This window comes from Mirounga angustirostris, unplaced genomic scaffold, assembly GCF_029215605.1.
Source record: "Mirounga angustirostris isolate CCGP_5_RB_7025 unplaced genomic scaffold, mMirAng1.0.hap1 SCAF_3, whole genome shotgun sequence".
NCBI classification, from domain to species: Eukaryota; Metazoa; Chordata; class Mammalia; order Carnivora; family Phocidae; genus Mirounga; species Mirounga angustirostris.
In genome coordinates this window covers 140975701-140989059 of record NW_026991711.1, presented here as the reverse complement: position 1 = coordinate 140989059, position 13359 = coordinate 140975701, and the positions used below count along the sequence as shown (strand labels likewise).

Genomic DNA, 13359 nt, shown 5'->3' with positions numbered 1-13359 from the left:
GAATTAGAAAATGGTGTTCAAATTGGTTCAGTTTCAGCAAGCTGTGACTTCCTCTTTTTCCTGGGGTGGGGGTGTATGTTGAGGGGAGAGAGGATTTTGAACCTTAGAAAACAGTGTTAGCCAAAACAAAGTAGAGAGTTAACTTTGGGGGGGTTTTTTAGAGACAACAGGCGTTGTAGATAGAAAACCAATTGGAACAGTTTTGGTGGGATCTGTTCTAGAATTTTCACTGAACTTCTTCCTAGTGGTTTAGAAAAGACAGCAGCAAACCACCACCCTTACGTGGCACATTTGAACGCCCTGACTGGAGCCATCCCACTGGCTAGGCACTATTCCTCTTTCTCTCAGATCTTGTCCCTCCACTGTCCCTACCTCACCCACCCCCAGACCTTCTGCTGCCTTAGTCCTGTTCCAAATTGGAAAGCTTGTATTCCTGGGAAAGCCTGTGAGGCCTGCACTGAGGTGCATTGTGTCTGTTCCACAGCCAGGTGACTACTAGAATCACCGAGAACAGGACCCGTCTCATGGCGCGCCCATAGCTGCTATGCAAGCCCCTCCCCCCCACCGCCTCCAGCTTCAGAACGCAGGGCTGCCTGCCCCTCCCCCTCTGCCCCTGACCTCTCTTCACCTTTTCCCCAGGACTTCTCACCGGGGCCCTCTGTTTCTCCCCTCCTGCGGTAATATTTCTCTCTGCTATCTTTTCAGACCTTTTTCTTCTTCCTGTCCAGGGTGGGAGGGGACCCTTCCTCCTTCAAAACTAGCCCTTCCCATGTGTCCTAACTCCGTTCCCTCCACCTCCCCTGCCCCTGAACCTGCCTTCTTGATTATGCTCCTTTGGCATTTTCAAAATCTGCTTTTTTCCAGCATGACCATACTAGGCCTAAAAATATGCTTCTATCTCCTCAGGCAAAAATATCATGCCTAAAATCTGCCTTCTTCCCCAGGTCCATTCATAGTCCCCGTTTTCTCTTCAGTTCCACACTTGACTCACCCTCCTCCTAACTTCTTGCAAGGCAGTATGTTTCTTTTTAAATAATTTTGAGTTCCACAAGTAATTATAGGAATATATTTTTCTGTAACAAATGAAAACATGACAGATGAGCCGCCAGACGTCCCCTGGGCTTCACTCCCAATTCCCATACCATACCGAAGCACAGCTATACAGTCTGTTACCAATTTGCTGTATCCTTTCCAGCCACTTCCAAAGCACTTATCTACGTGTATATTCTGAGGAAAAAATACTGTTGAGTGTGGACTTGTTTATTTGTTTTAACGTAATTTACATACTTCTGTATCCATCTGAACTGGCTTGTTCACTCAACTGTATGCCTTGGAGTTTCTTCCGTGTCCGGACGTCATCAGCGTTTCCTGTTGCACAGTACTCCAAAGTATGGATTCACCACAGAGTAGCTAGCCGTTCCTCTACTGAGGCCTTCAGTCTATGAAATGTGACTTCAGCTCCTTTTGAAAGTCACCAGTCACCTCCCAGGGATCAAACTCTAGGGCCTTTGTTCTCTCCCCGGATCTCATCACAGCCCCTCATTGCACTGGCCTTTCTGTCTGGAAGCTCTCCTGGTCTTTGGAGGCTGCCGAGCCCTGGGCTTCTAGATTTCCTACTCTCTTCTGACTCTTACTTCTCCTCTTTGTCCTTCTCCAGCCCTTCCCCTCTCCACCACCCCTGAAAGGCAAGGACCCCCGAGGACCTATTTTTGAGATTCCTCTCCTGTTCCTCAGCCTCCTGGTGGCTTTAACAAGCACCCCTTCTCACATGACTCCTGCCCTATCTCTCCAGCCTGGCCTCTCTTCTGAGCACAACTCCTAAAATGTCCGTGCTCATTCCACATCTCCACCTGGGTGTTTTCCTACAGAGGTTTTCAAACGCTTTTTGGCAGGGAACCCCAAATGGAAGAAAAATCTTATCTGGAAGCACAGTGTGTAAAATAAAGGTGCTCGGGAGCTCTCCACGCCCCCCCCCCCAGCTTTGCCTTCCCTCCCCAATTTCATGGTTAGACTCCGACCACGGGCACCGAGGGGCAGGGGGGCTCCGGGGGACCACCGTGTTAGAGAACCTGAAAATAGCAATAAAACCAACTAAAAGTCGGTCTGATTTTTATCATCACCACGTGCCTACAGCCTGAACAATGTCAACGATAAACTACTTCTCCCCGAGAAAAATCTTGTGTTGGTAGAAGTCCTAAACAATTGCTGAGTTTACAGTTGAGTATCAAAATAATTGATATGAAAACTTGAGATGAGCACCTAATTACTTACCCTTTAGTCGTACACGTGTACCTGTAAGTTCACTGCGAGAGTGCGCGGGGACCCATGCGCAGGGGACGTGCGTGGGGACCCCGTCAGCAGCTGACACCGGTGGGCGCGGTGCCCACTTCAGGTCTAAGCTCCTTTCGCGCTGGCTCCGCGGCTAGTTGGTGCCTTCCCCCCACCGAGCTTCACATCCCCGCTTTCAAACAGTAATCCGGAGGAAACAATGACAGCGCAGTGCCGGCAAGGACGACAAAACGTAACTCGACTTACTTCGCTTCTGTCATTTTGTGTTGACCATTTGGACGTTTTACTTGTGTCTTAAAATTTAAAACCGTGACGCAGAGGGCAAGGCGCGAAGTGGGATTTTTTGTTTGGTGAGTGCCAGATGCAGCTCATACGTGAACTATTTTACTATGAATCTATTTTTTTAAATTACAATGGATTCTTTTTTCATTGCTAATTGTTTTAAAACGAGAACCAATCGAGCAAATGATGGTTAACCCAAGACTGTTGTTGAAATGACTTGGCACGTAGAGGGGAGGTGCGATAAAAATGATCTGCGGGGAGCGTCGGATACTCCGGATGCAGCCCCGCGGGCCGCAGAGCTGGCTGTGCGCTCCGTGCTGCTGACCATTCATTCACTCAGCGCGCCGTGCAGCTGCGCCCCCCCCCCCCCCCCCCCCCGCAGACTGAACGAGAAGTATGCGGACCTCAGGAGTAGCCTCCTCCCTCCTCTCTGACTCGAGAAAAGACCTTTCACTTCTAGAGGCATCTAAACAATACGCTATCGCTACTCATTCACCCCCTTTGGTTCTTCCTCTGGAATCTCTCAGCCTCCTCCTTGCCTTTCCATTCTCCTGCCCTTCCTTGTTGTAGGCCCTTATCAGTTGATATTTTCCAACTGGCCCCCCTGCTTCCCTTCTTCTCCAAACTCTTTTCACACCCACCACCGAAAGTTCTGCCTGGAACGTCTAGCCAGGTCCTTTCTGAACCCCCCACCTTAACAGACTCCCCAGTGCCAGTTGGATGAAAGTTTCATACTCCCCCGCCCCCATCTTCCCTCCCAGCCTTTTTCTGTCTTCCTTCTCAGTATGGACTTCCTGCTCCACTGTAGAGCATTCATTGAAAATAGAGACCCTTCTGTCAGACTTTATGGATTCTGGCTCCAGCTTTGATACTTCCTCACTGTGTAACCTCTGGCAAACTTTCTACCTGTCTGATCAAGGAATGCAAAACACTAATTTGCTTTGTAAAATGGAGGTAATAATAGTATCCCTACCTCACCTAGAGGCTATGTAGATCACTCTGTAGTGCTTGCTCGATTAATGGTCCCTATTAGAATGATCACTAACTGAGCACCTAGCTAGATACTCAATACACTTGTTGATTGACTGATGAATGGTGACATGAATTTGAGAAGTAAGCCTCGAATTATCAAGCAGATGAAAGCTAAATCGTTGTCCAAGTTATAGTATAAGTAAGCAACCTCATAGAGATTATTTCCTGTCTAGGAGAGTGACTGTAAAGTTCAATGCATTACCTACAGTCTTGTCTCCCTCCGGTACCAGCAGAACCTAAAAGGAGAAGCATTTGAGTGTAGCAAGAGGGGGTCTGGTAGCTTTGTGATAAACACAGAATCCTGACTCCTTACTCGCTTTGGGAAAGTTACTTCATCTCTCCGTGCTTCCTTTTACCTCGCTATAAAATGGGAGTAAAGGCCCCTCCTTCTGAGGGTTCAGGAGATTCATTTATTAGTAGTTAGGGGTCAGCACTTAGTACAGAGGCCGGCACATAGCAGAGTGCTTGTTACAGAAGATCAAATATGAAGAATGCACCGCTGCATTGCTCCGCGTAGTGCTTAGCACAGGGGGGCTTGGGATTAGATGCTGCCGAACTCGTGGAGGAGGCTGCTGAGGCCGGCATGCCTGGCGGGGCTTTGAATGACCTATTGTTACCTGCCACTCTGCCCTGTTCCCTGGGGGGGGGTTTCCTGGGGAAGTTACACAAACCCCACTACCATTATGCTCTGCCATCTGGGAAACAGACATGTTTCCAAGGCATTGGAGTCCGGCAGGGTAGGAAATGTTACCACCCAACATCAGGACAGCCCCCTGACCTCTAACAACACACCCCTTTCTTCCAAAAGGAGCCAACCAAGATGTGGTCTCTCGACTCCAATCCTTCATCGCTTTTCATCACATCCTGCTGGCTTATAGTACAAAGAAAGCAAATTTTGGACAAAGGGTGTGCCTTGTTTTTCCCACCTCCTCATCACATCAAATGATAAGCACCAGAGCTATCCACAATTTAAATTGTCCCCCATGTTTTTATATCCATGGTTCAGGGTGAATTCTAGTTAAACCCAGTAGAAATCTGCCCCTCAAAGATCTGGTTCAGATCTTCCTGTGCTTTCTTATGTGTTCAAATTAATGAAAGCTGCTGCTGAATATGATTCTTCTTCATAATGCTTATAAAACATGGTTGCAGCCAGGTAATAAACTGGAGTGAAACAGTGTGGCTCTCCCAGTAAATCTTAGCTCTGTAGAGCAGGTGGAAATGAAGGAGCTCCTAGGGTAGTGTGCGCCTCGCCTCTTTGCTACAGGTTTCCATCCATTCCCGTCAATCAGCGATAAGTTGGTGAAGAGATTCATCAGCTATGTATATGGCCTTATATGCTGATTCCCTTGCCGCTAGTTAAAAATAAAAAACATTGTCCATTAGAGATTATTTTAAGCAGAGCTTGCTTAGCTCCAGTATAGAGAAAGTAGTTCTTTGCCTTCCTTGATCCGCTGCAGACATAACAAAAGGGCCGCCACCGAGGCTGAGGCTGTGTGCGAGCTTTGTCTTCCTAAGCAGTGTGGCCACATGATGGAGATGCTAAACATGGGGACTGTAAACAGTGCTTCCCTTGTTGAGGGAAAGACACGTGAGAGTTGGCCTCGGTCCCATTTTATTTATTTATGTATCTAGGACGGATTTGTTTAGGAAGAATGCAACAAAAGATTATTCAGGCTGTTTTGTTTGGTTCTGTTTTTCAGATCAATGTTAATGACAGCCTGTGACCTTGGAGCCGTGACCAAACCGTGGGAGATCTCAAGACAGGCAAGTGGTGATTAATGGCAGGGCCTGGCAGAGGAGGGACTGGAGGTGGGGGGGAGAGGGGGAGCAATATTCCCAGAGCCCCCCCCACCCCCCCACCCCCACTCCCAGGCACTGAAGCCCTAGTCAATTTGCATCAGTATTAACATGGTGTAAAAAATAGCAGGAGGCTCGGGCGAGACAGTTTATTACACAGCCGTTCATTAATGTGCTTCCACTGAGTCATAATATGCCTGATTCTCTTAAGATTTTTTTAACACTCTAAATCCAAATAACGCATTGGTCATGTCCTAAGGCAAGAGTTTCAAAAATAGTGTTTTTAAATAGGTAATCGTGTTTTAGCACAAGTTCTGCTTTTTTCTCATCTTAAAAAAAGAGAAAGAGAAAAAAGAAAACAAGGAGGTCAAAAGGAAATTTTATTTTTTCTTTTTAAGGACTATTTAGAGATCAGATCACTTTGGCCAAAGTGTGCAATATCCACAAAAAATTATGCCTTTACCACCTATCTGGTTTCACTGCCGAACATGTTAGTTTAGAGCAAGAATAGTTTTCAAGCCGGTAACCACACAGTTTAAGATCCTAATAGTTTTTGGAGATTAATATCTTTTCATTTTTATGAGGCACCTACTGTGTGGGGTGTGAAATAGTAACTTGGTATCTTAAGTCTCAACATTTTAGGGAAAATAAAATAGATTCATATAACAATAAATAACTAATATTTATTGACTAAATATCTAATATCCAAATATCTAATTTCAAAGCCCCCCCCCCCACCTTTGATTTAGGTATAGTTACTCCAGTAGGCTGAATAATAGCAACCCAAAGATAGTGGATCCTAATTTCTGGAACCTGTAAATATTGCCTTAGAAGGAAAAAGGGTCTTTGCAGATGTGATGAAGTTAAAAATCATCATCATCATTATTATTGTCATTATCCTGTATTATCCAACTGGGCTCTAAATTCAGTGACAGGTGTCCTTACGAGAGAGAGAGAGATGTAGGGAGATTACACATTCAGAAGAGGAGAAGGGGATGTGAAGACAGGCAGAGAGTGGAGCGATGTGGCCACAAGCAAAAGAAAGGTGGCAGCCACCAGAGCCTGGAAGGGACAGAGGATAGATTGTCCCCTAGAGGCTCCAGAGCAAGCTTGGCCTTGGCAACACCTTGATTTCTGTCCAGTGAACTGATGTTGAGCTGCTGACCTCCAGAACTAGAAGAGAATAGATTCCTTTTTTTTTTTTAAGATTTTATTTATTTATTTGACAGAGAGCGAGAAAGAGAGAGAGAGAGAGCACACAAGCAAGGGGAGCAGCAGGCTGAGGGAGGAGCAGATTCCCCGCAGAGCAGGGAGCCCGATGCGGGACTCTATCCCAGGACCCTGAGACCATGACCTGAGCCGAAGGCAGACACTTAACCAACTAAGCCAACACAGGCACCCTGATTCCTGTTGTTTTAAATCACCAAGTTTGTGGTCATGCCTGGCAACCCTGGGAAACTAATACAGTTTATTACCCCTATTTCACAAATGGGAAAAGTGAAGCCTAGAAAGGATAGCTTGAGGTGATACAGCTAGTAAGTGATGGGGCTCGGTATTCAAATCCTAGCAGATTAGGCTCCAAAGCCTTCACTCTTTACAGCGCCTTACACTATCTCAAACCGGATTCATCAGTGGGCATTTTTATTTTTTTTTAAGATTTCATTTATTTATTTGATAGAGAGAGAGAGACAGCGAGAGAGGGAACACAAGCAGGGGGAGTGGGAGAGGGAGAAGCAGGCTTCCCGCTGAGCAGGGAGCCCGATGCAGGGCTTGATCCCAGGACCCTGGGATCATGAGCTGAGCCGAAGGCAGACACTTAATGACCGAGCCACCCAGGTGCCCCTCAGTGGGCGTTTTTAAATGATGCCAGTGGTCAGGAGAATGAGCTATTATCCTTCAGCCTCAGTGGCTTAAAACAACGTATTGTTCATGAGCATGTGCATCCAGGGTCAGCTGGTACTGTTCCTCACTTTGGACTCTGGCTGAAGGAGCAGTTACCATGTGGATCATTCCGACAGAAGCCCTAGCCTGCCTCGTCCTGGCAAGTAAATGCCTCTTCCCAAGAATTCATTGGCCAGAACTTGTTACAAGACCGCACTCAACCAGGAAGTATAATTCTTTCGTGTGCCCAGAATGTAGGAAAGCCAGAAATAGTTAATGAAAATGTGACTACCACAGTTTGCCCTTCTAATCACTGGAAGTGTGATTCACTCTCCTTCCTGCAGGCAAAATATACTCAGCCTTTCCCCAAGGGAAATGACCCAAACGTCCCATTAGTCATGGTATCAAGCTCTAAGTCCAAGATCTCTGGGGGATTCATGCCAGTCTCTACATCAGGTCTGGATGCAAATTAAAGACCTACACACACCCCAAACATAGCATCTGACATACACCCAAACCACAAAATACTCATTATAATGCTCCCATTCAGAAAGGAAAGAGATGGCCAACATTTAGCAGTTAGGGGGCCACAGTAATTCCAAAATCCCACTGGGCAGTCACTGTGAGGCCATCCATTCTGTGGTAGGCTCTGGTTCTCTGCGAGATGCTCCCCAACCATCATTATCCATGGCTGCTAGATCTATTCTGGGAAACTATCCCTTTTCCATTGTCCTCCTTGGCTATATCCAAAGGACAGGCAGCTTTCCAACCTGTTTCCCACCCAAAATGGTTGAGGACCCAAGGTTTGTTTTAGGTTTTAAGTAGTCACAGTCTTATGGGGTTTTTGGCACCAAACTCTCTTGCACATTTAGTCAGCTTCTTGTGTCTTTGATTCTAGTCATTTCCATTTGCCAATAAGCACATCCACAGTTCTAGTCTAGACGGACTTCTTAGATCTGCTATATCTCTTCACTTCCTTGCTTTCAAGAACAAAGAAAAATAACATATATACTTCTTTCTTCCTCCTTCATGACCCAGTTCCTAGCAGTTGGGGCCCAACAGGTGCCAGTGAGAGAACCATGTAGTAAAATCATTTTTCTGGGCCATTTTGTACAATGGAAGGGATATCCTGGGTACCACCTACTTCATTCAAAGTTCTTAACTGTGAGTGCACTGGCTGTACCTTTGATTCTTGTCTCAAGGCTGAGTTGTTGTTGTTGTTGTTGTTTTTAAGATTTCACTTTTAAGTAATCTCTACACCCAACATGGGGCTTGAACTCACAACCCTGAGATCAAGAGTCAAATGCTCTACCGACTGAATGAGCCAGGTGCCCTGCAAGGCTGAGTCTTGATCAGCCTTTGTCATTCAAAACATATCTCAATTTTTATTTTTATAGTTTGGGATTAAAAAGCAGCTTCATCTTTCATCCCTGAAGATGAAGACTCTGAATTTATGACTCTCTCTCTTCCTTTTCATTTCTGATGATAAGCCTGCCAATCCTTTTCTGAGCTCACGTCTTACAATACTTAGCAAAACGTAGTCAATAGCAGTCGTCACATGCTACTAACATTTGTTTTCCAATCTCTTCCCCTAAGGCAGTAAATTCATTAGATACATTATTTGTTTTATTTCAGTGAGAATTGCACAAAATATTTTGCCACTGTGTAACATGGGCCATCATCCTTACAGCCTCCAACAACATTTCTTCACTGTCTTATACATGGCCCCCTTGCTGATGCCACATATTTTAGGGTCTTCTTATTTGTCTTCCTTTTTTTCTTTCTTTGTCTTTCAACAGCAGCACCTCAATTCCATACTAATTTTTGTGTTAGTCAAAACTAGGGTAGGCTTTGCTGCAGTAACAAATATATTCTCAAATTTCTCTGCTTAACTCAAAGAAAAGCTTATTTCTTTGCTCCTGTCACAGTCCAGTGTAGATTGGGCAGTTTTCCTACAAAGTTCTCCTCCAATAAATAGCTCTCCTCCAACTGAGACTTGGCTTTCATTTTAGTGTGACACATTTGAAGTTACATAAAGCAGGGTAAGTGGGAAGAATTTGCATGGTTGAGTAGCTTATTTCTACATCTCTGCCCACTCTTCACTGCCCCAGTGTGGGAAGGCTCCCCTACAGTGAAGTTGGGGAACAGAGAAGAGGTAGGAATCTTCCAGGTATTGGGGAAAGGTATAGTAACAGAAGTGGCCACTCTGATTGGGATGGAAAGAAGTGGAGGAGTGGAGAGTGGGAGAAAGTTCAGGGGACCAGGGGAAAAATAGAGAAGATTGGAAAGAGAGTGAGATGATGAGGTATGATGTGCCAGACCTTTCAGAACCCCCAGTGAAATGCATGTCAACAACTAAAGGAGCAGTAACCCACTTGGGAGCAGGAAAAGGACAGGAGAAAGTCCTTAGAAGGAAAAAGAGTGCCTGCATTGATATTTTAAGCCAACTTGGGAGGCCCATTGGCCACTTGAAGGTGGTCTTCTTGGTCATTGATGTAAATAATATTTTATTTTTAAGATGTGAAGTTCTGCTGATAAGTGCAGAGACTCAAGAGTTCAGGGAAATAAAACACAAAACCATGTTTTTCCAAACATTTCCATCAGAAATTTTGTCACAGCCCTAAACTGGAGATCTCATTTGTGTTTGTCTCCAAACCGAATAGGTTAAAATGTTTTCAAAAACATACTCACTTCTATAATTTTAAGAAACATTTGGACAAAAACAACGGAAACTTCTTTTAAAAATATAAATATATTTCTAGTTTCCTAGATGTTGATTTTTTTAACATTTCCTTGCAAAATGTTTTTTTTACTGGTGACTATTCCAACCCTCCTTCCTCACACACATGACTCTAAGCATGTGAGTTTCCCCAGTGATCCCCCAAGGCCTGATTAGCATCTCAATTTCCTTCTTTAATAAAAAATTCAATCAGGAGCCACTTAATGTTCCTGATTGGGTTTTTAAGTACCAATGAAACAGTGATACAAGTTGAGCCGTGAAAGAAGCACAGGGGAGATAGCCAGGACTACTTTTGAAAGATAAAGGACAGGATTTTGTTTTAATTTCTTTGCTTTCCAGGGGCTATAGACCTATGCAGGACTCCTACCTTGGGGTGACCTGATGTGCACATTTGTATTCTTTAGTGCAAAAGACCCACCTCAGAGCAATCTGAGGGAGTGTTCTGGGAGCTGAATAAAGGAGGCCAGGCCCTTAGGGGACCATTTCTTTTTTACAGGAAGGCCGGAGACAGAGAGAAAGGTCTGGAGTGCTAATGGGAAAGGTAGTGGCAGAGACTAGAGAGAGAGAGAAGGAAATCAGGCCCTAGAAAAACTGAGCCAGTGCCAACTAGTTTTATGCTATTGAATTTTTAAAAGGTACCCATATTCCTTATTAGAAATGTTTAAAATCTGGGGCGCCTGGGTGGCTCAGTCGTTAAGCGTCTGCCTTCGGCTCAGGTCATGATCCCAGGGTCCTGGGATCGAGTCCCACATCGGGCTCCCTGCTCGGCAGGAAGCCTGCTTCTCGCTCTCCCACTCCCCCGGCTTGTGTTCCTGCTCTCGCTATCTCTCTCTCTGTCAAATAAATAAATAAAATCTTTAAAAAAAAAAAAAAAAAGAAATGTTTAAAATCTGAACTGACTAGATACTCTATTTCTTTATAAATGAGCTACATACTTGCTATTCTCAAGGGGTGTTTGTGTGTGTGTGTGTGTGTGTGTGAGAGAGAGAGAGAGAGAGAGAGACAGAAACAGAGACGGAGAGAGACGTTTTTATGTTTTATCAATGGTTATGATTTATGGTTGGCAGAATCTCTTGAGAGATACACTTAAGTAAACTATCTTGATTCTATCCACTTGACCAAAATTAAACCATTCTAGCCTTTTCCAGACCTTAGAACCTCATCTTTATAAGAGCCTGGAATAGAGGAAAAACTAGTCTGGGGATCCAGATCTTCTTGCCATCAAGTTTTCTGGGACTTTTTTTTCCTGCTCTTCCAAATTTTCTAAATCCAGCTAGTTCATCTCAGAGATTTCCTAGATGCACACTATAGTGTTGTTGAAAATACCCATTTAACACTTACTGCTATATCAGTATGCTTCCCATAAGCTATCATTAGAAGCACAGGGCTTGGAGAAGCTTCTCTTCAGCTTAACAATGACCAATGAGCAACTTCTGATCATCCATGCTAATAGATGAAAAGTGGAAAAATAGAAGTCCTTACTTTGGAAAAATCTCTACCATTTGGGGTAGAACCACCAGTTCCATTGTGCTTGTACCAACTGGAACCTACCAAAATTAACACTTTTAGTACCTCGATTAAGACAGCTTGAAGACCAAATCAGCACTCTTCAAACTGCATCATGACACACTAGGAAAACCTGGTATGAACAGTGACTCTAGCGTTAGTCCTGCCCTTGGCTGATTGCTCCAGTAAGAAGCAGAGGTTGCCCTGGGGTTATCCTCTCCAGAGTGCATGCGAATATTGGTAGGGTGAAGCAGTTAAAGAGTTTGGGCGATGGCAAATGAAACCAAGCTAAGATAAAAGTATACAACAAAGTGAAGAATCTATGTAGAAACAACCAAAAGTTGGCTAAATTATTATTGCAAGTAAATCATATTATAAAGACAAAAAATATTATTAGGCATTATTTGCTTCATTTTTCTGCAATAAGAGCATTTCCTACTTTGAAGGTGGCAACCCAGTGCCTCATCCTGAATATGGAATCTGTACTCCGAGATCATCTACTAGCATGCATCTAAAAATAGCTTGCACAAGTTCCTCTGATTAAAAGGAAATCCGTTTCATTGATTAAAGTCCGTAATACCTTGAAACAGAAAATGTTAATGTAATTCTTCAAAAGCTTTTTAAGTGATTATCTGGGTTGAAGATCATCACCATACACAGAAGGCAGAAATAACTTCTGAGTCTTATGATAGATCACATATAACCATAAATTAAATATGTATATGTTTCAGGTGGCTGAACTTGTAACCAGTGAGTTCTTTGAACAAGGAGATCGGGAGAGATCAGAACTCAAACTCACTCCTTCAGTAAGTTTGTCCTTCTATTATGACGCATTTACCCTTTGGAATGACATTTTCTAAAGTATCTCCAAATCACAACTTGAAAGTGGGAAAGACTGAAAGTTGGATGTAAGGAAACACTCCTGAAAGTTTAAAACTTTAATTAAACTTAGATGCTAAACACTCTTATTCCCAGGTTTCTGATTAAGAGTGGTGAGCTACTTAACAAGCATTTCCTGAGCTCCCACGGTGGGCCAACTAGGCACGAGGGAGGATATGCAGGGTGGCATTTGAGTAGCTCAAAGCCCAGTGCTGGCATTTCCTATGTGGTCAGTAGCTCCTTTGGAATAGAAATACAGACGAATTTAAATGCAAGCTGTCCAGCCTTGAGCAGCTAGAATGGACAGCCGCAGTGAATAATGGATGTTCTGGATTTTATTTTCCAATTCCAGACTTTCCAAAATTGTAAACCCAAATCATTTCAAGTCTCTGTTTCTTTTCTTTGTTTGCAAAATGAAAAGTTTCACTTGGGGAACTAGGTTCTTTTGACTGAAATGCCATTTTTATTGGATTCATCCATTTGATTATTATTTGAAAACACTTACTGCAGGCTCTGGATGATGCTGTTTTTACTCAAACAAGACAAAAGACATAAACGCCTCCATCACCACCCACAAGGAGGGGGTGGCCTCTTTATTCCTAATGAAGGGTTAGCTAAAAACACATCACCCAACAACTCAAGGAATGATTCAAAGTGTTGGAAAGCCGGCCCAGCTCAGTAGATTCAGTGCGGCTCAAGGAATATGTCCGTTGTCAAGAATGTCTGTTTATGAGGATTCAAGTCAACTGAGTTTTGAACATTTGGGGGTATTTATAAGATCTTCAAGTTTTAAGAGGCCTTTCTTCGCTGACATTTAAAAGCAAGGAAAGGCAGCAGAACTAGCTCCTAGTTAAACAACATCACCTGCTTGAAGTCAGACCTCACAGCCTTACTAATGTTGACTATTCCTAATTTGTTGCTTACCTATGAAAGGTCAGAAGACTACATCAGTT

At 43.9% G+C, this 13359-nt stretch overlaps 1 protein-coding gene across 1 annotated transcript in view; it reads left to right on the top strand.

Annotated features, from left to right (window-relative positions):
- Window positions 1-13359, top strand: part of PDE11A (phosphodiesterase 11A) — a 397322-nt gene that overhangs the window by 350215 nt on the left and 33748 nt on the right. Inside the window, exons 17-18 of the mRNA XM_064586747.1 lie at window positions 5304-5367; window positions 12259-12333. Coding sequence (XP_064442817.1) covers window positions 5304-5367; window positions 12259-12333 — 139 coding nt within the window. The remainder of the gene's footprint in view (window positions 1-5303; window positions 5368-12258; window positions 12334-13359) is intronic.